Source organism: Spermophilus citellus, assembly GCF_964194105.1.
Source record: "Spermophilus citellus genome assembly, chromosome: 18".
NCBI lineage: Eukaryota > Metazoa > Chordata > Mammalia > Rodentia > Sciuridae > Spermophilus > Spermophilus citellus.
In genome coordinates, this window is record NC_138200.1 from 62,847,801 (window position 1) to 62,873,944 (window position 26,144).

Consider the following 26,144-nt stretch of genomic DNA (forward strand, 5'->3'; position numbering starts at 1 on the left):
TGAGTATCACAGAGTTCACAGGCAATTAGAAGGGACTGTCCACCATCGACCGAGGGAATTGCCAAGGAACCCATAACATGCCCCGTGAGAGAGTCAGGTGTGAACACCATGAGGCCAGGAGAATGCCAAGCCCCACGTGTCAAGGGCACCGTCATGTGAGGTCCTTCCAGCTCTCCCAGCCCAACCAGAAAAGGCAGTGGAGGGTTGGCGAGGACAGGCAGTCTTCGTCTTGAGTGACGTTGGGGACAGAGACTCGTGGATGCCACTTGGAGCCCGTGACTGTCAGGAAGTCATCAGGAACAGGAAGCTCCCAGGGATCTCCAGGACCTCATCTGGGTTGGGGAAGAACTGCTCCCACTGATCAGACCCAAAGGGACGCGGAGAGGCAAAACGAAGTCACCTCAGCGACCATACTCCTTCACCGCGGATCCGCGTGGCTGCCGAAGGCTGCTATTTCTGCCGATGAGGAGTCTGTCCTTGGTCCCCCTCTCCCCTGCTGGGAAGGGGCTGCTTCAGCACAAGATCACATCAAAACAGCCCGAGAGGAGCGACAGCCGGCTTTGCCCCACAGAGGCTGCACCCTGAGCACCCAACAGGCCACGTCCACTCCACCGGAAGGACGGAGGAGCGAGAAGCCATGCTTTCCGGCTTGACCTTGACTACCTAGGATGGAGCCAGGACCTTGAAGGAAGACCAGTGGCACTCAAAACAATGAGGACGATGACGATGATAATGACTTGGACAAGAGAACACAGAAAGGAGAGGGGGGCCACTGAGGGCAGGTGCTGGGCGCCACCCAGGCCGGCTGGTGCAGACTGCAAGGTGACGCTGTGGATGTGAACAAGGAATGTCACCATCTTGTTGACTCGGAGGGTGCCTGTGACTGTGACCATGTGTTCTCTGCAGCCCTCCACTCTGGACGTTTCAAGAACCACGGCAGAATGGCCTGTCCTCCTCACATGACCGTGCTCCACGCTCCTGGAGACAGGGACTGGGTAACCCCTGCTTCCCAGCACCTGGGCAGCTCTTGAGACAGGGCAGGGGGCTCAGCCATGGCTGCTGGATGGAAGTGGGAGGACAGAGGATGGGTGGGTGGGTACACAGATGCCTGCAGGACAGATGGATCAGCTCAAGTAAATCCCTTACCCGGAATTCCCTGTGACCATACCCTGGAAAGACTCCCCCTCCTCTTCCCTGGAGCCCCCCCCCCCCAATTCACTGAAGCTACGCCCTGGAAGCCAGGGCTCCTCATCATGTGCCTCTCCTAGAGCCTTGTGATGACCAACGCAATGAAATCATGCAGAGGAGAGGACACTGTTCACGGTGACAGTGTCACTGCTGGCCATGCATGGCAGCTGGACCGTACAAGACCGAGATCTGTGGAGGTTTGTCTCCAGGGAGGAAGTCCCTGCACGAGAAATCCCGCTGGATGTATCAGGGACAGGAAAAGGCTATCAGCTCCCTCAAAAACTGCTGCTGTGGCCCTCCGTCCGGGTCCCTTGGGCCTCAGGCTCTTCCCCCAGCGACGGCCTTCCTGAGTGCCTGAAGCCTCTGGCTGGACCTGGGCTGGGGAGCTGGGTGTCTGGGCTCTCAGGAACCCAGACCCAACCTACACACATCACATCTCAGCCCCAGGAGGCCCCAGAAACCCCAGAACCTGTTTGTGAACATTATGCACAGGGTACAAACAAAAGGGCACACACAGCAAATGGAGACGAAGTTTCAACCTTTTTATTCAAAGCAGCTTCTCACAATGTATAAATACTGCATATTAGCACACATGAAAAATACAACTTCTAAGGCACCCAGAAATGTGTTCATACACGTTACAGGACCATTCACAAAGAGAGTGTACAATTTGCTCTAGACAGTCAGCATTGGATAAATCAGATTATCATCCCTCAGCACTGTACCCAGCTTGGGGAAATATTTACAACGTGGTGAGAACGGGTGGGTCAGCGGTACCTGCTTCACAACTCTATGAAGTACTCATACGTACACATACTCAGAACGAGCTGAAGACTCTCCCATGACAATCGGGCAAAAGAAAACGAGTAGTCTAATTTGCAAAGGTCTCCGTGGATTTTGGTGTGTGTGTGTGTGTGTGTGTGTACATCCATGATCAAACCCAAACACTCCCGGGGTGGGCTGGATATGTTTTTGGTAGCCTGCTTCGTTATCAGAAGTTTGGTAATAAGCCTTACCAACAGAACAGCACTTCTTCAGCATCAGTCATTTCTCAACTGGTCAATGGGTCGATGATTTCATCACAAATGAGAATGGAGCATTGCTTAGTGTGAGAACGGAGGAAAATCCTTCCCCTCCCAAACAGGAATTGGAATGGGTGGATGCAGAACAAAGGGATGGGAATCTGGCAATGGTAGGAGCCCGCTGCCCAGCATAGATCCACCTGTAAGACCCAAGCGGGAGGCTCAGGTGCAAATGGAGGGATCAACACAGGTCAGGTAACCCAGAGGAAGGCCAGATTCCCACTTGCTACGAGATGAATACAAAGGCCTAGACTACACAGCAGAAACACCCACCTGAGTTAGTGAGTACCAACCTAGAAACTCCACCTTCAGAGCCTTTTCAGTGACAACTGGTCCCTCTGTGTGTGTGAGGTTGGGGGACTGAGAGGTTTCTCTGTGCCATCACGCCCGCACACCTCTGCCTAGATGTGCCTACAATCTATGAAACTCGTGCTTTGTTGAACTAATGGAATCTTTGGTCCTTGGTTTTATGAAAGGCAATATTTTCACAATCCTGTCAACACAGACATTGGCAAATGACTTCAAGCTGGGACTAATGGCACAGGGACAAATTAAATACTAGATGGAAAACTCTATAATAATAATCTCTGAACTTCCCAGAGTCAATGAGCTCCAGCATCAGGCCAGATGTTGGGCCAACGAGGTGAGGTCAACACAGAGACGTCAGAGGCGAGCTTAATGCAAGACATTGGCTTTGGACTGCCATACAGACAAAATCGGAAGCCAATCAGCAACTCTCCATTCTGCTGGCTGCAAAGGTGACTTTGCAAACCAAATGACTACCTGTACCACAGCCCTGAACTCAGGATCCTATTTAAAGTGCTGGTACAGAGCATCAGCCAGTAAACTGTGGGCAACCAGAGAAACTGAAATATTTTTTTATTTTGAAAACAAAGTCCAAATTCTAGCTGGTTTTCCTAGATCTCAGACACAGCAGATCCCCTGCTGATGAGCCTGTGACTGCTGCCCGGATCCAGGGCCTGGGCCTGGGCTCTGCCTCCAGTTTGGCCTGTGACCTCCCTTTATTTTGGCTCAACACACAGAGTTCATTGAGGGGACACAGGGAACACATGGGAATGCCGATTATGGAACTAAAACCAACTTCAGATTGTCTACACAGTAAGACTTATATGTAAACTTTTGTTAGCATCTCTCAAGGAGTGCTGACCACAGCCAGACGGGGCGATTCCAGTTCATCCGCAAGGAACCTGGGGTCCACTGCCAGGGTCCGGAGCAGGAAATGCCGTTTGTTTGGAACAGATGATGAACCAGCAGCCCTCCCTCCCCACGACCGTGTCTGAACTATGTGAATAGCATGCAAGTGGCTCCAGAAAACCTGCCCTTGGTCCAATCTCACGGCCAAAGACAACCACCAAGGAGTCGACCTGATCCCTGCCGCCATCAACGCACCAGACTCTTCAGATCAGCCATGAACCACAGACGCGCCAAGCCTGCCAACATGGCTGACGAGGAGGAAACAACCCGTATTACCCTTTTATTTATTTATTTTTTTGCAACAAGCTTAAGGCTCTGTTCACAAACTCCATCAAACCGCCACACAGTGAGAATTTATGGGGAGATCTTAAACTACATCCGTAGTTGCAAAGGTTGGAAGGTTTACTGATCCTAATGGTAAGGCTTATTCACAAATTCAATACATTTTCAAAGTATACTTCAAACTCAATGACTTCTAGGAAAAGAAAATTAACCTGCTCTTTCAACAGTGTAAGAGCATTATAGGAAACAAAAAGAGATCAAAAAATGAAAGAGAAAAACAAAACAACCCATTGGCACCAAACCAGTATGCTATTTTTTTTTTTGAAAGAACAAGTGATAAAAATGGAAAAGATTGCCTAAAACGCATATCCTAACTTACCACAGAAATATAAAAGTTCATATTCTGAAAATATATACTGTATTAAAGTCTGTAAGCATTTCAACCAAAATTTGCAGAAAGAACTAAGCAACACTTATCTACAACAAAAATATACATGCAAGACAACCCCCGAAGATGTATCTACAAAGGCAAAGTGTCGATTTTTAAAGATTTTACAAAACCATTTACAGAGAATAAAATAAAATACTTAAGAAATCTTGTTTAGAGTCTTAAATACTGTGTATATTAGTGAGAGGGTCTAGACTAATATATACAATAGATCCAAGTGTCTGAACCCAGGACAAAAGCAATTCTGCATTTTAAATATTCACTTTGGAAGATTTGCAGTTGTTTATATTTGTTTCTCTTTGTTAGAAAAAAAAAATCCCACAGAAACTAGTTTGGAAAATTGTGTTAATGTGACTCAATTCCAAATTTAAAAAGCTTACAAACTTTTTAAAAGTTTTCTTAAGGAAACTTAAAGGGTTTAGTTTTTTAAAATCCAACAATTAATAATGGGAAATTCGATTCAGCACTCGGTCAAGGCTATTTTTAGATGTGGCTGTGCAGGGATATGGCCGCGTTGTTCCAAGTCCGCTGTGGCTACTATTTTTCTGACCTCATGAAACTTCATATGGGGAAAATGTATTTTCATGCTTCATGAGAACATGTCCTAGTTTAATCTATACCAAACAAGAATACTATTTTAATTCGATTCTCTGGTTCCTTCTCATAGTTACCCGATTTCATTCTGAGCAAGAAATGGTGATGGCTTTTCCCCGCTGACAACATTTCTGAGTGGGAGAGGACAGGTAAGCGTGACATGGCACTGCGCTGTGGCTTCCTTATGAGGAAGAGGTCTGACCGTTACAGAAGTTCTGCACAAGTCCTCTGGGAGCAGGGCTGTTAGTGCCGCTGCCCCATGAGGATGCCGTGAGTCCACCATCCCAGGTTGGGGCAGTGGGAGAAGTAGATTGTCAGAATGATCCCCGACTAAAGAGAGGGACCCCAACTTCCTACTTATAGCTGTTCTTCCAAACCCAAAGGCATTCTGGGATGGGGCTTCCAAGACCAAGGACAATTCTTCAAAGACCTGTCCAGGCTCTAGGAAAGGATAGGTATGGGGGAGTGGGGACGGGGTCGGGGAAGCAGAAGAGAGAGGCCTTTGGGGTATGAGATAAAAACTGGAAGTCTGAGCCCATATTGAGACAGCTGTTAGGACAAACCTTGAGGTAACCACGGGCCTGGTGTTCTTCATCCCAGATCAATTTCTACAAGCCACCTGGATTTCATCTGCAGGGTGGCAAAAACAATGACCCAGAAGGTGAAAATTCCAGTGGTTCAGTGCGCAACAGATGGCGATAACTTTGAACAATTGGTGGAACTCTCTTATTGAACTGACTTGATGCAAACAGCCAAGACACAGTCTGCCTTTAAGTCACCCTGCCACGCCCAGGACCTGCAGGGTAACAGCCCGTGGACTCCACCGCAGGAGGGTTTCACAGGCCTGCCCCTTGTTACGGAGCCTTCAGAGGTCTGGAGTTGATGATATGTGCAAAGTTCATACATTTCTGGTTCTTTCAGCAGGAAACAAAGACAGACATCTACATGGAGGAACCTCTACCACCTCCCAATTCCAGTGAGAACCTGGCACTGCTTCTGTAGTGGCTGAGTGCCACCAAACCCTCACCAGAAGCTGAACAACGCCAGGCCCTTTCTACACAGGATGCAGCTGCGGTGAGATTCTCTGCCACAACACACGGGAACAAGGTCGGTCCAAGGCTTTGGGAAGGCCGACAGGAGACCGACCACGGGAGAAGAAACGGGCACTGGGGAAAAGCAGGTACCCCCCCTGGGGTCACGCAGGCTCGCGTAGGCCTCCTCTCCAGCCTTGATGTTCACACCCGCCTCTTCAAACCCCAACCCAAAGCCCACCCCACTCCCTGTAGCAGATGCAGGGTCTTCAGTGTGATGGTCCAAATCAGCTGCTAGGAGCCCTGCAGCCAGGTCATGGGGATAGGGAGGCCTCCTCCTGTGATGGCTGCCTCCCATGAGTCAACAACCAGAACAAAGACAGAGCATCCGGCTGCGGAGGCAAGACAACTAAGACTCGGCAGAGAGCGCAGCGGACGGGGACCTCTCCCTGCCCCGCTCAGGCCCACGCCAGGACCCCTGCACACGCACACCCGGAAGTCTCTACAACACGGGTCAGGCCTTTGCCAGAGGAAAAACACTCCAGGCAGGGTGCCACCCCCAGGTGGCCTACGCCTGACCCCTTCCTGATGTCACACAACCAGGGTCGGGTGTGTTGGGGACCTTTTGGGCAGAGAGAATCCTTCATCTGTGCACAGACAGTGAGTGAAGAGGAGACTCCACAGGGATCCCTCCTAAGGACAAGGCTGAAGAGCCAGCGTCACGTGACCCCAGCCGCGCACAGAGGGCCTGCGCAGAGCCGCCTCCGCCTGCAGAGCCCTCCTGCTGTCCTCCCTCTGAGTTGTATTTCTCGCGGTTCATTGTTAGAATGCACCAAACGGCATGAACCTCGACTGGTATTTGGTCCAGGGCAGTATGAAAATAAGATCTGTGTGAACAACAGACATCATAATATATAAACAGAAATAAATAAATAAAATACATCCAATTAAAGAAAAAAAACATTTTCCTAGTAGTTCATGTGTTTTTTTTTTGCAAAACTAGCTTTACATATAATACACATAAATTATCAGAATTTCCACTTACATTGTTTTAAAAATATATATTTAACAAAACATTTCTAAATGTACAATATCTGGGTTTGTAAATCACTTGGTTGGGTTTTAAGACCAAGCCCTAAGAGTCACACAGATTCGCACTGGAGAGGAGACTGAAGCCAGGTCTACACAAGCACTTGCTCATTGGTCTGTGAATTCCCTAAGATTGATCGTCCCCTGGCACAAGATCTACACTTAGCCAGAGAGAGCCGTGAGGGCCCCATCTCCAAATCAGAGGCACTGTGCAGACACAGCCTGAGTCAGAAGGATGGGGAGAGTGGCATCCCGTTCCTGGACCACGGTGGTGCATGTCAGCAAGTGGGGAAAGGCCAGCGGCACCTGGCGGAGCCCTGGGAAGACGCAGCCCTGGAGACCTCCGTACCAGCTGGGAGGGGTGTGGGAGGCCCAGGACGCTGCCCTTCCCACTGTTACACAGAATCAAGCCAATGAGGACGACCAGAGGACACAAGGAAATGGACACGACCCTAGGGACAGAGACAGCTCAACAGACTCCTTGGCCAGGGCAACGCTGGGCTCCGTGGCCAGAACCCAGGGCTGAGCTGGAAGTCAGGTGCCCTGAGCACGGGCACAAGTGAGCCGGAGCCCTTCAGACCTCGTAGATCTTGTCCTGCAGGTAGCTGAACAGGGAGTCCAGGCCTTTGGAGGAGCTCCAGAGCTGCTTGAGCATGAGGCACTCCTTCTCATTCACGTCCTCCAGCACCGACTTCAGGAAGCTCCGCACCAGACACTTGGACTCCTCCAGCACCTGGGGAGAGGCAAGCGGTCAGCCCTGGGGCCCACACTCCACCCGCGCACACGGGTGGGGGGGCACCCATGCACCAAGCCTCCTTCAGGGGGCCTCCCAGCTCCGTGTCCCAGCACAGAGGGAAGCCAGGTGCTCAAGAGGTTGAGCTCTCTGCCCCTGGGACACCTGGGGGCCCACGGCACCCCAGGCCACAAGAGCCCCGTCTTTTACTCAGGGGTAACACAAATGCAGCGTCATTTTCTATGGATGTCACAAAAAAAGTTTGTGAAACACTGCTTTGCCCTCCCCTCGCCATAAATGGATTAATTCTCTCCATCTGTGAGGAACAGCGACACCTCACTCAAAGTCCCTAGGAACACAGAACAGTGTCATGAAATGAAAAAATGGCCGTCCCGGCAGCCAGACCTGCCATCCAACAGCTGTGTCCTCAGGAGGCTTGGCAGGAAGAGCAGCAGCAGTACCGGCAGTCACCACTGTAGTGAGGACCAACGATAACCGTGGCCATCACACTCATCGTCATCACCCTCTTACATTAACACTACAGCAATTAACCATGGTAACAGTCGCCGTGAATTACAATGACTCCAGGTACCAGTGCTGATCGCAGTGATGAAGAACGCGGCAGAGGTCACAGCAACGGTCCTACAGAGTGACTTCAGCCACACAATACCAGTAATTGTAGAGGAGGAATAAGAATCATAGTGATGGTGACAATGATGGTAGTAATGGGCAGTAAACACCGTGGTGACAGCGGTGATCCTACAGTAGTGACTCACAGAAGCCACGCTGATGCTAAGGAACCCGAGCACTAACACTAGAAATGAGCAGCAGTAACTGTGGCGGTCACAGTAGCCACGGTGTCAACAGGACCCCGCGAACAGCGGCTCTGTGACAAGCACTTCCCTGGGCTCCTGCCCTGGCTCCTCAGCTGCGCGTAGGTCCTATTTTACCCGCCACTACAGAAGGACCTGGAGGAAGTGGCACGGCCCAGGGGCCCTGCTGCCCAGCGATGGCACAGCAGAAAGTGGGGGGTGTGGCCACCCCCAGAGCAGTGCTGCTGCCTCCCACCACCAGAGGTGTGGTCAAAGTGAGGCCTTCCGGCATCCTTCTGCTGGCCTCCACCAACGCCCACCAAGGTCAAGGCTTAGCTTCACACCGTCCCGAAATGCTTCCCAACAGAAAAACAAGCAAGATGAGAGTGCCCAGGTGCCAACAGCTGGATCTCACTCCCCAGCATGGCAAGGGGCACAGGTAGTGGGAAGATGCTGGAAGGCACTGGCCTCCATCCTTCCCAGGAGCACCACCTCCCAGGGACACAGCTTTCCTCCTGGGAATCCCCCAAAGCTCTTGGACCCAAGAGTGTTGGTGACATTGATTTCCTTGCAGTACTTCTTGTCACAGGCCTCTGCTAAGCATGTCTCCTTGGTGTCCTTTCAACAGCTCTTCACCTGAGTGTCCCCCACTGTCCCCAGGGCACAGACCCCACTCCTGACTGCAGCTCAGGCCTCCTGCCCCCTCTTGGCCTCGCTGAGGCTGGGAGCCTCTGCCCCGAGTTTCCTCTGCTTAGCCTTTCCACCTGCCTCTGGGAACCGGCTCTGGGGTGATCTCATCTGTCCGTCAGCCCAGGACTATGGGGTTCAGTCCTAACCAGAAAATGTCTCAGGCAAAGTGGGACGAGTTGGCCACGCAGATATCAGGAAGGTTCAAGGCAAATCCAGAGAGATTAGCAAGGCCCCCTCACCAGCGAGGAGAGCGTCCCCACCACCATCATCAAGTGGATACACAGTAGGTGACAAATCAAGAGCTAAAGAGGCCAACAGAAATTCCTGACAGCTGGGTGGGGAACAGGTGGAGGGAGAAAGGAAGGGAGGTCGGGGACGGCCCCACAAACCCAGCCAACGCCCACTTCCGAAGCTGAGAACCTGGGGTCTCATCTCCCCAGCGCCCACATCTCTGCTCCAGAACTGGCCCCAGGCATCAGCACCCCCAGCCTTCCCTTCCCACCTGTCTCTCCTGTGCTCAGAACGCTGTCGTGAGAAACATCCACAATTAAAGACCGGCACCTCTGCGGAGGTGTTGTTTATCTGTTTTTCAGGGTGTCTTCAGAGGCGAGCAGCAGGTTTATACATGACAAATACTCGGTGGACAGAAGAAATGAAGTCGGGGACAGTGCAGCCCAGACCAGTCGCCCCTGGGCCGGGTCCATTCCCAGTCCTCTACTGGCCGTGCTTCTGCGTTGTCCTTTGTGCTCAGGACGGTCTATGGAGTAGCACTCCACCCCCAAGTGTGACCCTTCTTTGTGAATTAACAGTGTGGCATTGAGCAGAGGCAAGGGCCTTTCCCTGACTCCCTGCATGACTCTGCAATGCTAATTAGCCCCCCTAAGCCTGGCTGTCCTCTCTTAACAGGGGTCCGCGGCCAAGGCAAGCCCCCGGAGGTGCAGGAACTCACCACGGCACTGCAGGACGCCATCTCCTTGACCCGCAGCATGACCTCCTGGCTGAATGTGGTGGGCCAGAAGACTTGGGACACCAGGCCTCTGCTGCAGGCCTCCTGGGCCGTGAGCTTCCGCCCGCAGAACAGCATCTCGTTAGCCTGAAAGAGCAAAGGCAGGGGAAGGCTGAGGACCAGAGCTGTGCCTGTGTCCCTTAGGGAATCCTGGGCTGGTTGTACCCAACTCCCTGCTCTACGAGGCAGGATCTGCAACTTGGGATTGAATACGCTGTGCAAACTGCAGGCAGACATTAGCATCTCTGAGTGTTTTTCTGAGCAGAGGGTCCACAGCTTCCATCCAGTTCTCAAAGGGAGCCATGTATTTACTGAGGCCTCACCTGCCCATTACTGCTCCTCTGTTAGTGGGAACCTGCTGTGGGCAGGACCCACATCAGGGCCCACTCACCACTGCGACAGCAGTCCAGGGGTGAGGAGGTGATCTACCCACACAAGAAAGCTCTTCCAGGAGGCTCCCAGCCACACATGATGGGAGGGCTCTCCCTCTCGGGGTACAGACCAACACCAGTGAGCCCAGAGGACACCCCAGCTGCGTCCCTGCACCGTGGAGATGTGAGTCCGTAAGAAAAGGAGAAACAGAGAGAGAAGACTAAAGGTGCTGGGAGTCTCGGGCCTGTCTCCCCACAGAAAGCCCCAGTTATGGACCTTCCAGCTAGGAGCACCATTTAGCTCCTTTATTTTATTTTTTTTTTAAATGAAGCCAGTAAAGTACCGCCGTCCCTGGAAACCAGAACACCTTCACACTGAGGGGGGGCAGCATGTCTCCAGTGGCCCAGGGCTGGCACAGGTACCCTGCAGGATGGAGGGCAGGAAGCAGCCCTCCCCGGGCTCCTCATTGGGCTGCCTCTAGAGCCCACTCTTCCGAGATTTCTTCTGCTTTAAAATTTGTGGCTGTCCAATATGGAAAGCAGTATGGAGAATCCCTGGAAAACTGGGAATGGAACCCCATTTGACCCAGCTACCCCCCTCTTCTCGGTCTGTACCCAAAGGACTTCAAAACAGCATTCTACAGGGACACAGCCACATCAATGTTTATAGCAGCACAATTCACCACAGCTAAACTGTGGAGCCAACCCAGATGCCCGTCAGTAGATGAATGGATAAAGAAGCTGTGGTACATACACACAGTGGAATATTATTCAGCTTTAAAAGAGATTAAAGTCACGGCATTTGCAGGTAAATGGATGGAGTTGGAGAATATCATGCTAAGTGAAGTTAGCCAATCCCCCAAAACCAAATGCCGAATGTTTTCTCTGATTTAAGGATGCTGATTCATAGTGGGGATGGGGGGCATGGGAGGATTAGACGAACTTTAGATAGGGCAAAGGGGAAGAGGGGAGGGCGGGGAAGAGAAGGGTCATGGGGGTAGGAAAGACAATGGAATGAGACAGACATCATTACCCTAAGTCCATGTATGAAGTCACGAGTGATGTGACTCTACTTTGTGCACAACCAGAGATATGAAAAATTGTGCTCTATGTGTGTAATATGATTTATAATGCATTCTGCTGTTATATATAACAAATTAGAATTAAAAATGGGAAAAAAATTCGTGGCTGTCATACAGAGTGCAATAGTTTCAATCCTTTCTCCCTCCCTCCTTCCCCCCTTCCTTCCTTTCATCCTGGGAATTGAACTGAAGGGTGTCTTGGGTCTCACTAAGTTTCTGAGGATGGCCTCAGATGGCCTCAGATCCTCCTTCCTCAGCCTCCCAAGCAACTGGGATTACAGGCATTCACCAGTCTGCCTGGCTTAGTTTTGATCTTCACAAAAAACCCCTAATGGCCCATGTGTCCAGTGCATGGTCCCCAGCTTGGTGTTCTTGGGATACGGCAGAACCTTTAAGAGGCTGGGCCTCGTGGGAGGTTTGGGGTCATGGGGGTGTGCCCTTGGAGGGATTATGGACCCCAGTCACTTCCTCCCTCTCTCTCTCACTTCCAGTTACCACGAGGAGAGCAGCTCTGCTCCAGCCCACAGTGCCACCGGGATGTGCTGCCTTGCCACAGGGCCAAAAGCAGTGGGTCCAACTGAGCCCAGACTGGAACCTCCAGGACTGCATGCCAAAATAAAGCCTTTCCCCTTCCTAAGCTGATTGTCCCAGGTATTTTGTCACAGCAGTGGAAATCTGACCAACACACATCGTCTGGGAGGAGCTACACGAAAAAGGTCCTGGGCACAGTCATGCCCATGGCAGTACCCAGCAGAAGCTTACAGCCAGGAGCTAATGAGGGTGCACATCTCCTCTGAAATGGGCCCCCACCTCCCTCCCGTGGCAGACAGCACCTTTCCTCCTGCTGTGCCCCTCTGCTCCTCCCGACTCCACGCACCCCGAACACACACTGGCCTCTCCCAGGCAGGTCTGAGCTGCCCAGCTCTCTGGCCTCTGGGTCTTTTCATAAGTCTCTCTCCCGATTCTGACTGTCACTCATGGTTCCTGATGACCCAGAGGACAATCTTTCAGGCCAGTGTAGAGAAAGGTATCAGGCTGGCCATAGCCTCTGCTGTGTTCGCCAGAGGTTTGAAGACAAGAGCGTGTGGCCGGACTCAGTCTCGGGAAGCAGGAGTGAGTGAGTGAATGGATGAGTCAACTCCGCAGAAGGAGCCAGACAGAACCAGTCAGCAAGAACTTGTCCCCCTCGTTTCTGTGACCACAAGCATGGGGAGGATCTGAAGAGGATGGAGCCCCTGGCTGGGACGGAACAGGGAAAGTGGTGGCCTCCTGGGCTGGAGGCCCACTGGGTCTTTTTGCCACTAGACGGTGAGACAGCACCCTGGGCGGAAAGCCCGGCACCACGGGTGCTCAAGGAGTGCACAGCCTCGAGGGGGGTCATTCCACTCAGCTTGGAGGCCTTGAGACCAGCCCAGCCTCAGCCCAGCCGAGACAGAGTCCGCAGGCTAACAGGGCCCCCGGGTCTCTAGCCATAAGAAGCCACACTTTAACCTCAGACGGGGGTATCCTGCCAGGACCCAACGTATCATCCCAGAAAGAGAGGCCCCTGGGAAAGGGGAGGCTTACCAGCGCCACACCCAGGATCTGGGGGAAGGTGTAGGAGGAGCAGCCAGCGGGCGTGAGGCGGATGGTGGCATAGGGTGTCTGAAACCAGGCCTTCTCGCTGGCCCACACGATGTCACAGAGAGGCAGAATGGAGGCACCCAGGCCCAGGGCTGGCCCGTTGATGGCCACCACAATAGGCTTCTTAAACTGAATAAAGGCCTTCACGAAGTCCCTGGGGGAGAAAGAAGACCCTCTTTACCAGGCAGCCTCAGCTTGCTGAGCCCCTCTGGACGCCCCCGGTTCTCCCAGGTGCTGCGATGCACACTCCAGCTGTCAGAGGTGAGCAGAGGTCAGGCAGGGCCTCGTTTCTCTGGGCACAGAGGCCCTGTGTGGCGGCTGTCTCAGTTGGCTCAGGTCGTGTGCGATGTCCCAGGGCCGTGCCCAGCTCCCACGGCCTCCTGTCTACTCTTGAGAGCCACATCACGGACAGCAAGGGATACAGACACCCTGGACAGTGCCACAGGTGGACCGGGATGCGAGGGTTCCGAGCCAGAGCCAGAGCCAGAGCCAACCGAAGAGAGAGAGAATGTCCACGTGCCCTGGCCCAGAGCAGAATGGGGTGGCTCTGGGAGGCAGAGACCCCTGCTCTTACAGGAACCCTGCTCTGGCTCAGTGAGCACCAGGGCCAAGCTGAGGAGGGAACTCATGCTTCAAATGGTGGCCACGGGTGGGCTAGTGACATCTAAGATTCTGCACCACCCACAGGGATGCCACCGAGGGTGATTCCATGATGCTAATGAGGGTCTACACACCACAGGGTGACTCAACCCACTGCGAAGGTGCTGGGCTGCCCACAGGCATTAGGCCTCTGGAATAGTGACCACAGGGTGGGGCAACACTCTCTCTCCCGGACCTTCTGTACACATCTCTACCTCCCATGTAGAGCCACGAGGAATGAGCTCTTCTTCCTCTGCCTTCAACGCTTTTTGCCTTCCCCTAGTTGCTAGATAAGATCTATAAACGGTTAATATTCATCTGGATGTGCAGGAAAGAGCCACAATGTCTAGTAAAGCAAGTGTCCCCCATTATTCTCAGGCTGAAGACTAGAAGCTATCAAGAACTCACAAGAATAAAATCCAGCTGCTCACAACCTTGCTCTGCCCTGACTGACCTCTCAGGCTTCTCTTACGTGGCTCCTGACCCTCCTCGCTGTGCACGAGCCACAAAGGCCTCCAAGAGTTTCTTGGAAATACCATTATCAATTTGCAGCTACCCTACTGATTATCTGCTTTGGAATCCTTCTTCCTTTTAGCTCCTTAAGGACACCCCTAGGTCTGCCCGGGGCACTGCTGGGTTTCCATCAATATTGAAATTCATGCTCAGTGAACAGCTGTTGAAGAAATACAGGAGTCTCCCAGAAGGACAGCAAGGACTGCAGGCAAGGACTGCTAACTCTTCACCAAATCCATCTCTTCTTTCTTTTTTCTGAGTCTGCTGGTAGAACACATTCCCCAGCTTCCCTTGCAACCAGGTATGGAGTAGAAACCACTTCCAAGTGCTCAGTCTCCCACCACAGAGTCCTCCAAGCCCTGCCACCCAAATGAGCACACAGTCTGGGAAGACAGTAGTGGAGCCACAGTCCTCAGTCATCTTTTGGATGACAGACACAGGATGATCAGTGACATCTGTTTCAGGTTTACATAACCAAGAAGTAAATTTCTATCATAGTTGACTTTTAGCAGCCAATACTTAACTAATAGAAAGTTAATGATCCTCCTGTAACTCACATCCAGAGATGTGGGTATCACACCGACATGCTGGCGTTGGAGTCTACTGTGAGATTACTTCATATTCTGCTGGGACTAGGGATGTCATATGACCTGTGCAAGTCATCATGAAAGTACACAGCTTTGTACCAGGCTTGGGCATCATATGGTCTCAGATGATGGAGTTACCTCAGTCACTGCTGGCCTCACTGCAGCTGACCTAAAAAGATACCCCTACAAAGAGTCCTGGCATCCCGACCCCCTGACAACCGACTCCTGGCTTCACTTCCCAACCTCACAGTTAGATTTTAGGTTGTGTCACTGGCTTGCTTTTCACCAGTGTAATTTGGAGTCTTCGGGGATTGGGGGTTCTTTCTAGGATCCTTGGAACCCCAGGCTTTGGTGGTTTTCATCAGACATCTCGTTCCTGTGCCAATACAATTCCAGAACAGTGGATCTCAGACTTGGGAAGGACTTTCCGACTCACTGAGCCAATTTTTCTACTTGGTACAGAACTCCCAGCACCACGTCCTGAGGAAGCCCCATCCCACCTTTGTTGAACATTTTCAGTGACAGGGTCCGTGATGGCCAAGACCCTTTGGTGGGCCTCCCAGATGTCCCCATTACCTGGCTCTGCCATCTGTGCCACAGTCCTTCAGGAATCAACCGAAGCCCTCTCCTCCGAGAGCCTTTCCCTGAGGACTCTAGAGCCCTCTGAGCTCTGGGCAAGGGCATCGGGGACCATGAAGCGGGTGCTGGGGCCAAGCACCCGGGGCTCAGACTCTCCACCTGACTGTGCTGCTCCTGTCCATTTCTCCACCCCTCACTTCATTTCCTTGGTATCAAACGCCTGGTGAAGATGGCCCTCCCCTCCTATTCTCTCACCTCAGGCCACAGATCTCTATCTCCAGGGCCCCAGGGATGTGGGAGCCAGACAGCAAACAGGATACTGCATTACACGCCTGCGGCTCAGATATCTGATCTGCCGGCCAGGGCAGGGCTGGGCTCGCAAGATGGCTTGCCATCTTCCCTGTTCCCAGGGCCATCAGGCTGACCCCGGCCTTTATAGTTTCTTCTGCTCAGCACAAGCCCTGAGCTGCTGCCTGACCAGCTGCTAGGCTGCTCTGATGTGGCAGAAGGGGAAGGAATTCAAAATTTGAAAGACGTGGGGTCAAATATCAACTCTGCCCCTTAACTGAACAGTGGACAGGCTGCCAGGTCTCCTCTGGAGCCTCAATTTCTCCCTCCGTAAAATGGAAACACCTATACTGGCTCCCCATGGGGCTGCATCAGAATTAAAAGACAAAGCCCAGCCCACACACCCTAAGGGAGACTCAAGGCAAACTGCTCGTGGGATGTGCGGATATCCCCCGGAGCACCGGCGTTTCTTCTGTGAGCCATCGACTACTCTCTTTGACCAGAGCCCTGAAGGCAGCTCCTTTACTGCCAAGTCTCACAGGCGAGTCGGCCAGACCAGGCCTGGGAGCGCAGATGCACTCAGCGACCGGCACTGAGGGGTCTCGGGAGCCCACAGTAGTCAGGCTCCGCGCAGCTCTGACCCATGGCTGAAGGCCTAACAGAAATGATCGTGACTCTTCACGTCTAATGCTCTGGGCTTGGTAAGTGCAGGAGCGCTCATGCAGGGAACCTGATTGCTCTTCAGCGGGCAGCCCACCAGGGAGGCCAGGGCCATCATGGGACGATTCCCATTTTCCACAGGAGCCAGTGGCCTTAGTGAGACGGGAGAAGAGCTGAAGGCCATACCACTAGCAAGTGTCCAGGTAGCTGCCTCCGCACACCTTGTGGGTGCCACTAGCCCATGCCACCTTCCTAAACCCCACACTGGACAAGACACCACACCATCCATGCCAAGTTCAGGTGAGGGCAGCCTCTTTCAGGATGGTCCTGGGGAGAGGCTTCTGGGAATGGACCACATCTGCTCCCCGACCAACCTCTGCTAGTCCATCAAACACCTGCAGAGTGAGCCAGCACCGCCCTGTGTGCTTGCTTTCCTTAGGCAAGGAAGGGGAGCGGGTGGGAACACTGCTCAGGAGATGTCTGAGCCCCGGGTCAGCCCTGCAGGAGCATGGGACAACCGCCAGGGACGTCCGCAGGTCATGTGGAGAAAAGGCACAGCTCCACGTCCAGAAGATGTTCCGCCCCGCTGGACTGTGAATGAAGCTCTTGCACAAGACATGGCTGGGCCTGTCATGCACCTGGGAACCTGCAGGAGCTGGGCGGAACTCAGCTCAGCCACAGGCCCTGCCCTGGAAGCCCACCCACCAAGAGGTCCTAGGCTCCGGGGGTGCCCCCCTGAGTGGGAGCCTGAGACTCCTATCTCGAGCGGAGTCTGACAGCCCCTCTATGGCCCGAGCACTCATCTCCGTGCAGCCACACTGTCCGCCCTGGGTCTCTTCCCCCGTGCTGAGGCTGTCAGTCTTGCCTCCTGACACCCTGACTCCTCCTTCTGCACCTTCCACTCCTCACAACCACCTTTTCCGTCTTGTCCTTTTGTCCCTCCTTCAGCACTCTGTGTAGAAACCCTGTGTAGAAACCTCCTGGTCAGTGCTGCACATCACAGCGGGGGGGCTCTGCCACAGCAGGTGGGCTGCCTGGCTCGCTCAGGACCTCCCGTGGGGGCTGCCAGGCAGCTGGGTTTGGTAAAGGAGCCCTCCTGCCTCTCCATGCTCTGAGGGCAGGGAACAAGAGAGCCAAGGGATGTCCCCTGTCCCCCTCCACAGCCCATGAATCAGCCCCCCCTCCCCCCCCTGAAGCATGAGGAAGAGGCCCCTGTGCTGCCTCAGGCCTGGCTCCGCGTGCAGCTGGCTTCTGAGACGGTGAGGTCTGTCCCACTGGAGGTGCCTCCCCTTGTATGCAGGGCCCTGCTTTGGGGCTCCCTGGGTTCCCAGTTGGAGACGTCGAAGCCAGTCCAGGACCCAGACCCCGGACTCGTCTCCACTGCAGCTTCCTATGGCTGATGTCTCTCATCCCTTTTTGCCCCTGACACCGCTGCCACCTCCCTAGATTGGGTTCCCAACTCTCTAGAAGGGTGTGGATGTCAGTCCTGTGACCCTGAAGGGGAGGCTATGGGGAACAGGAGGCAGGACCACACCCCTCAGCCTTAACAGATCTAGAGGCAGATGCAGGGGGAGGCTGGGGAGAGGCCGCTGTCCTCACTGGTGGTGAAAAGCTGCAGGGGTGGGCGAGCATGTGGGGCTCCAGCCTCCTGGGGCCCCTATTTCTGTTCGGGTTCCCTGCCCACAGTGACACTGCTGCAAGTCCCTGTTCCCATGTGTCCTGGCACCACCCCACAACCCCACTGGACCACCTCATCACATCCACCCACGACTGACAGAGGCCACTGTGCGACAGCTGTCAGGGACCCCTGCTAAGAGACCCCCCCAGCAGATAAGCCCGGCGCCCTGGAAGGAGTGGCCTTTAGGGTGCCAGAGTGGAGGTCGGCATGGAGCTTGCCTGAGAGGAGAGCCCGGGTGACGGGCGGGACATTCTGAGATGTGACAATTTCCCCAGGAGCAGCAGTCTCCCAGGGCTGCTGTCACGGCCACCACACACGGGCTCCAAACAACAGAAACCACTCTCCCCTCCTTGTGGAGACCCGAGTCCCAAGCCTGGGGTGGGCAGGCTGGCTGCTCCTGTGGCGCCGGCCACCTGAGCTCCGTGGCTGGCGATGCCTCCCTCCCTCTCTGCCTTAGGCCACCTCCTCCTGCTCACTCTGTCTCCTCGCCTAAGGCCATTCTCTGGGTGTGGATCCACTCTATTCCAGGAGGACCTCATCTCAGGACTTATAACTTCTGCAAAGACCCTTTTTGCAAGTAAAGTCACATGTGCAGAGTCCGGGATTTGGACTGGATGTGGGTGTATGTTTTGGGGACTGCATGAGGTTTGCCTGCTCTGAGCAGAGTGTGCGTGGAGTGACAGGGACAAGGTGGCAAGAGTGACATCCAGGGACAAGGTCACGCAGGTGCACCCAGGCGTCTGGAGATCCAGCGGAGGCCTTGACGGCATCACACCCAGACCAAGACTGAGCCAGGCTGGCAGGGGGGCGCTGGGTCCCCTGAAGTGGGTTCTGTTGGCCACTACTGAGGCGGGAAATATCATGGGGAAGCTGCTGGTCCCCCAACTCAGCAGAAGCCAGTACTGAGTCCAAGCAGAGAACACACTGCCTGGGACTGGGGCTGCCTGTGCTTTGCAGGCCTGGGGCAGCACAGAGCTGGCGACCAGGCTTCCCGTCCCTCTGGAAAGCATTCTGCAACAGGAAGCACGTGGCGCTCTGAGCAAGGGCACCAGCAGACGCTCCCTGGAGAGGGACGCAGGAACGAGGAACACAGGCACACGCGCTACAGTGTCGCCTGCTGGAGAACTGCTCCCCCAGGCCCCTGCCACACACAGCCTGTGTGACGTGACCAGACTGCAGTGAGCCTGGAGGCCGGAAACCCCCCCATGTACAGCCTAGGCTCAGGATGAAGTAAGTGTCCCTTCTGAGGAGACCAGGGGACATTACTAAACTGTGTCCCTGGTCTGTTTCCCTGAGCCAGGTACAGCAGCAAGCACATCTGCCCTTGCTGGAGTGGACGCTGAGGGATGGCTGTAACCAGCTCAGCGGCCTGGCTAGAAGCCACCTCACTGGCTTTTGACACATTTACAAAGACTGGGGAAATGAGCAAACTTTGTGTCTCAAAGGGGACACCGATATCATACTAGGACCCCAACTTTACCCAAAGGCAATAGAGAGGGGAACGCTCCACTCCACAGGTCTAAGGATGCTCAGCTGCCCAGAGCACCTGCCCCACCCTGTCAACCAGCCATTTCAGGTCCAGGACCCAGGAATGTCCAGACAAGCAAAGCAGGGACCTCCAGGAGGAGGAGAGTGCCCACCACATGGGCATCAGCCAACACGGGCCTCAGTCGGGAAAAAGTCTCCTTCTGATCAAAAGACTAGTAAGAGTGGGATCTGACCTGGAGAGCAAGGCAGTTCTAGGGCTGCACATAAAACCAAGATAGCCCATTAAAACCCAAATTTCAGATAAATAACCAATGATTTTAAACAGAAGTAGATCCCAAACATTGCATCGGCACAAACTTATGCTAAAAATATGTTCCACTGTTTGACAGTCAAATTTAACTGGGCAACCTGTACTTTTTTGTCTGCCTAATGTGGAAACCTTAGAACCCCGAGGTGTCCCAACAGGAGCAGAACTTACCTGATGGCTTCTGCAATTCGAGTGCTCTCCTTCCGCCGGTCACTGGACAGCCGGCCAATCAGGTAGGAGTAGTCCAGGCCACTGCAGAACACGCTCCCCACTGCGCTGAGCAGCAGCAGCTTGCTGTCGTCTGTGGCCGCGTTGCACAGTGCTCGCCGGACCTCCTTCATGATCTGCAGGCAGAGGTGAGGGGGCAGGGATGAGCGTCCGCCCTGGAAGCCGGACGCCGGCCCTGAGGCCAGAGGTGAGCAAACCTGCTCTGCCAGTGAAGGGAGTCTGCCCTGAACACAAGCAAGCGCCCACCCCGAGGAACGGAATGCTTATCAGACCCAAGCCTCCTGACTCCGTTCCTGAAGCACGCAGAGGAGTTAATAAGGAGCCTGTGGTCACTGGCTCAGACCGGGGAGACGGGCCGGGTGCCGGGCAATCCCTGGTAAATCTCTACAAATCCTCTTCTGGCATTTGCTAGTTGAGCCATTTACAAGGTGTGGAAAAATAGCTGCATGCAGCCCAGGTGAGGTCGGCAGCCTCTCTCCACGGCTCAGTTCAGTTGGACTCTTGTCCGTCCTGAGTTCAGCCCAGACCCTCACAGTGCCTGTTGGTGGCTCATGGCAAACAGGCTTTGGCATCAGAGCTAGACCTGGGTTCAAGTCCTATGGAGTAAGAAAACCTGTTGGGAGCCGTGGCTCTGCCATGTCCCAGGGACATGACCTGAGACACACGGAGAGCACTTGGTTCCTCTTCCATGGGGAGGACCACAGCACCGACTTTCAAGGACCAGAGTGAGGACTGAAGGAAGCAGAAGATGCTCTGGCCACCTGCAGGCTCCATTCCTAGGAGGGATGGTGAATTCTAGATCAAGAGCCTTCTGTTCCTCCCCTTCATGCCACTATAGGGGTATTGCTTGTCCAGCTAGGCTGTGATTTTAATACGGACAAGAATGATGGCTCTCTCACTCCCACCATATTCTCAGAGCCTAGTATGATACCTGGCATACAGGGGGCACTCAATCATTGCTTGCTTCATTACATAGCAATTCTCGCACAGCACCTTTCCAAGCCCCAAAGAAAAAGATCCAGGTTGCTCTCCCACACCAGGAAGCCCTGAACACAGGTGAGGCTGCCTGTCAGGCAACTGTCATGGTCTGGATGTGAGGTGTCCCCAAGAGCTCATGTGTGAGACAATACAAGAGGGTTTAGAGGAGAGATACCTGGGTCATGAAAGCTTGACCCACTCAGTGAAAGAATCCCCCGGTGAGGATAGCCGAGTGATAACTGAAGGTGGGTTAGGGTGTGGCTGGAGGAGGTGGGATTTGGGGTATATATTTGGGATCTGGTAAGTGCAGCCTCTCTGCTTCCTGATCATTATGTGAACTGCTTCCCTGCACCACCCTCTTCCACCATGACGTTCTGCCTCACCTCGAGCCCCAAGGAACGGAGCCGACTGTCTAGGAACAGACTCCTGAAACTGTGAGTCCCTAAATAAACTAAAATCATTCCTCTAAAATCATTCTGGTCGGGTCTTTTAGTCACAGCAGCGAAAAAGCTGACTTTGGCCCTCTGGCTAACAATGCCCTCCGAGGAACAGCTTTTGGAGCAGCCGGGTATGAGCTCTGCAGAGCACAGGGGAGAGCAGAGCTTATGGTGCAGCCAGACTCGGGAGCTGACCCCTGCCACATGCCTGCTGGCCACAGAGGCCAGAGCGTCATCCGAGACTCAAGTCTGGACTCTGGGTCAACTGACCCCAGCAGCCCTGCACATTTTCTGACTCCTCCCAGTCCCGCTCCTGCAGCAGACGTGTCCACCCCACATACACCATTCTTCTTGAGCACCCAGGAGTTTGGGGTGAGTTCACACGGTCGTGTGGCCAGGCTGCTAGAGTCCTAGATGTGGAGAAAGACAGCTGTGCGGAGCCACTCCGCCAGTCACCAGCACAGCCTCTCTGCCACCTGTTCCCTCCCCACAGTCAAAGACGAGGCTCAAACAAATAATTTATCTCGGCTCCAGGAAAAATCTCCTGAAACTCCAAGCCTGCTCTGCATGTGGATCTGAAGTACTGAGTGACCACATCCACCCAGGAGAGAGATCTCCACCTTAGAAAAATTAACATGGAAATTGGACTCGGCTGGCGACAACCCTGAGGTATCCCATCAAAACGAAGGTCAAAGTCCTCTGGAGAGAACAGAAACCAGGAAAACAGTCCCTGCCGAGGCTGAGCTCACGACCCACAATCCCACAGCACTCGAGGGGACACGAGTCTGCACTCCGCGGACGGGAAGACGACTGTGACACCGACCTGAAAGAGACCACAGCTGAAAACACTGGAAATAAGAAGGGAGAGGAAGGACACATGAGAACAACAGAGAAGGAAGAGAAGATCGTGGGAAACCAGATTTAAAGAGTAAAAGCTTCTCACAGTGACAAACTGAGGGAGTGAAGGGAGGGCAAGTGACCTGAGATCTGAAGTCACCATCCGGCACCGAGAGCACAGGAGCAGGGGCAAGACGTCACGGGAGGGTCCCGCCCAGCATGACAGGCCCAGGAGACTGGAGACCAGGCTGCAGGGTTTTCTCAGGAGGTCACAGAGGACAGGGCAGAGGCAGGATCCAAAGAGGAAAAGCGGGAGCAAACCCGGGCACCGCTGCACTCCGCCCAGAGGCTGGCGGGAGCGCCCACATCCCTGCCTTCTCCAGCAACCAGAGGTGGCCGCACTGGCGCAGGCCCTGCCTCTTCCCCAGAGCCAGCCCCGGCGGCACGGTCCTGCTCATGCTCCCTCCTGGCACTTCTCGGAGAGTGGCTCCTCTCCTCCCTCTTCTACAGTGAAGGGCCCTCGATCCACTGGGCCCTCCAGGAAGTCCAGGTAATCCTGCTCCCGCCATCTCAGCGCAGCTGATGAGCAGCCCAGTTCCGTCTGAGACCTTGATTCCCTGCCATGTCACCTAAGTTCCTGAAATTCAGGAACTGTGGAAAGTTAAGCAGAAGAAAGAACCATGAAGGGAGAGTGGGTCTTCATGACATCGAAGACAAAACGAAGCTTTCATGTATCCAGAGGTAGAAAGCTTCCCTCCCCAGGGCCAACGTTTGACAGGAGGCCGAAGTCCAGGGAGGTCACACCACGCCATTTTGAAGGTGCAGAGAAAGAACGTCCGTCAGGCTCTCCACCCAGCGCCAGCGCCGCCACCACTCAAGGGCAGGGGAGAGGAGGCGGCACTTTCAGTCCAAGGCTTAGCCTCTGAGTCACACACCCCACACACCCCAAACTGTAAGAGATGTCCTTCAAGAGGAAAACTAGGTGCAGAAAGAAACGCTGACGTGCAGAACAACAAAGAAACCGGAGAACAGAAACCCACGTGGGAACCCACACAAAGCCATGCTGAAGCTGGGGTCTGGGCCGTCCCCAGAGGCTCCAGAGTTACAGGCTGGCTCCCCGGCTACTGGGAGGTGGCGGAATCCTTAGGAGGTGGGGCCTAGTGGAAGGAGGTTGTGTCCCTGGGCGGGGAGGGGACAGTGTGACCCTGGCCCCTTCTTTTCTCTTTTTGCTTCCTAAGTGCCATGAGGCCAACGGGCTTCTTCTGCCGCGTGCTCCTCACCACGGTCAAAAGGCTGCCTCACCAGGGGCTTGACAGCAACCCAGCACTGACAGCCCTGCAGCCAACCCCAGCCATCCTCCACCGTCCCAGTGACAATCACAACACCGATACGGATTAACTCGAGGGTGGCGGGCAATGCTACTGTGTGAGAAACCAGGGAACGTCCAGGGAGGGGTGCCAAGGTTGATGCTTAAGAGTGGTGTGGAGGGGGTGATCCCATCTAGATGTCACTATGTGTGCACAGAATTTTTAGATAATGGAATTACAGTGAAGGGGGATAAACTGAAGAAATCTCAGTCACTCAACTGAGGAAGGAGTTTGGGAAGTTAGGGAAGGAGAAACTCTAAGTGGCAACAGGAATCAAGCCACGGAGCTCACCTGCACGGGACAGGCTTTCCTGGGGTCATTAGTAATCATTCAACAGGCGTGACCGGAGGGTCTTGGGGTGATCCTCTGAGAGCTTTGTTTTTTTAAATTATACTTTTAAAAGAACCCCACTTATTAAGCACCTAGAATTCCAGGAACTGCATCAGGAAATTGCCACCTAATATCACAAACAAATTCTGCAAGGTAGAAAACAGCATCTCAATCTCGAAGGTGAGGCAATGAAGATTCAGAGAGGTGAAGAAAGTTGTCCAAGGCACACCAGCACTAAAAGCAGAACTATAATCCAAATTCAGACCCACACCCTTAAATGGATGTATTTTAATGGGAAAGATAGGAATGACTTAAATGGATGTATTTTAATGGGAAAGACAGGGCCAGGTAGCGATCTGAATCAAGACTCTCCAGGCCCCAGCGCTGCTGGAAGGACAGGAGGAGCACATTCCTTGCTAATAGGGTGTAAGCCACAGATGTTCATTTTGAACATCAAAAAAGTGAGCAGGCCACTATCTCGCAGTTCCTTTAATCCATCTGCCTCCAGAAATAGGCACGCTCTCACCTACATATGAACTCAGTTTTTCTCAGAGGCCAATACAGGAAAACCCTGCTGCAAAGCTACGGACTGCAATTCCATGCGTGACTCAGAGGGGCCTCTGCTAAGGCCACGCTTACCAGTCAGTCTGTAGAAACAAGGCAAAACAGCTGCGTCCTTATGAATTAACTGAAAGTGGTGTGTGTTTTACTGACACGACGAAGTAAGAGACCAGCAGTTGCGCCTCATTAGCGCACCTTCCCTTTGCTCTTCTTGTGCTGAGAACTCAATGTGGACCCATGGCCGATGTTCCACTTTCTTGAAGGACTCCAAATTTTATAGAGTAACTGCTGTGTTTAAAGTGAAGTGTTCTAGAATTCCTCCACTCCTTTGCCTTCTGATGCACAATGTGCTGCTCCTGTGGAGCATGCTCCTCCAAGGTCATGGTCCCCTCAGAGCCTCCGCTGTGTGACTGGGACGATGGTCGTGGATGGCCTTGTACTTGGTAGTCCTAAACGTCTCCTCTGCATTTCCTGTCCATGCTCTGCCCTTCTTAGGTGCCGCCAGCACCTGCTGTGAGCGCCTGCAGAGAGAGCCCACTTCCCCAGCATGACTTCCAGCTTCAGATCAGCCATGGGTTTGGAACCAGACACTGAGTACAGGGGTAGAACCAGGGTTCCTTCTGCCGAGGATCTAGTCACCCCATCTCAAAAGCAAGCTGCCATGAGGGACCTCCCCTAATCCCCAGCTAGCTACAGTCTCTCGTGAGCCCCTGCAGAATGTGCACATTCTTGCCTTCTCTGCTTTCTGTGTGACCGAGACCCCTGTGATGGTCCACATCTGAGATGGGCCTCATGGACCCCTGGCCTGGTCTTCACGCCCTATGCAATCCCCTACCCTTGAGTGAGGACCAGGCCTCACAATCTGCTTCTAACAGAATATTCCAAAGCAATAGGATGTCACGTTCAAGAGAAGGTGAGGTGACCAAAAGACCACAGCTCTGTCTGGGCCACCTTCTCTTGCTGTCTCTTTTGGAGCACTGGCTCTGGAAGGAAGTGGGCTTCCATACCATGAGCAACCCTGGGGCCTACAAGGCAGGGAAAGATGTCTCTAGTCAGTGAAGACCGAGGCTTGTCAAAAAGACACATTGGTGATCTCCAATAAGACTAGGACCCCAGCCAACACCTTTACTATCACCTGTGGGGGACCGGGAGCCCGAGGCACCCAGCTAAGCCACACCCAGATTCCCAACCCACAGAAACGTGAGAGAATAAATGCACGTTTTAAGGTGGAGAGTTTAGGGCAACGTGTGACACAGCAGTAGGTAACTGACACAATCCCATAAAAGCTATAATGGTGCTTCACTCGTCTGTATATACCTCATGGCCCTTAGTTCAGAACCCTTCACATGATGGAATCTAACAAGTGCTTACTGAATTAAAAGAATGTGCAGTTTTTGCCCTGTTAGAGTTTGGATCTGAAA

The 26,144-nt window shown here is 53.5% G+C and overlaps 1 protein-coding gene across 1 annotated transcript in view; it reads right to left on the reverse strand.

The window, feature by feature from the left end:
* Window positions 1-1,709: 1,709 nt before the first annotated feature.
* Window positions 1,710-26,144, reverse strand: part of CDYL2 (chromodomain Y like 2) — a 162,164-nt gene continuing 137,729 nt past the window's right edge. The window contains exons 4-7 of the mRNA XM_081273903.1: window positions 20,157-20,329; window positions 13,190-13,400; window positions 10,114-10,257; window positions 1,710-7,662 (exon numbers count right to left, since the gene is read on the reverse strand). Of these exons, the coding sequence (XP_081130029.1) occupies window positions 7,504-7,662; window positions 10,114-10,257; window positions 13,190-13,400; window positions 20,157-20,329 (687 nt within the window). The 3' untranslated portion in view covers window positions 1,710-7,503. The remainder of the gene's footprint in view (window positions 7,663-10,113; window positions 10,258-13,189; window positions 13,401-20,156; window positions 20,330-26,144) is intronic.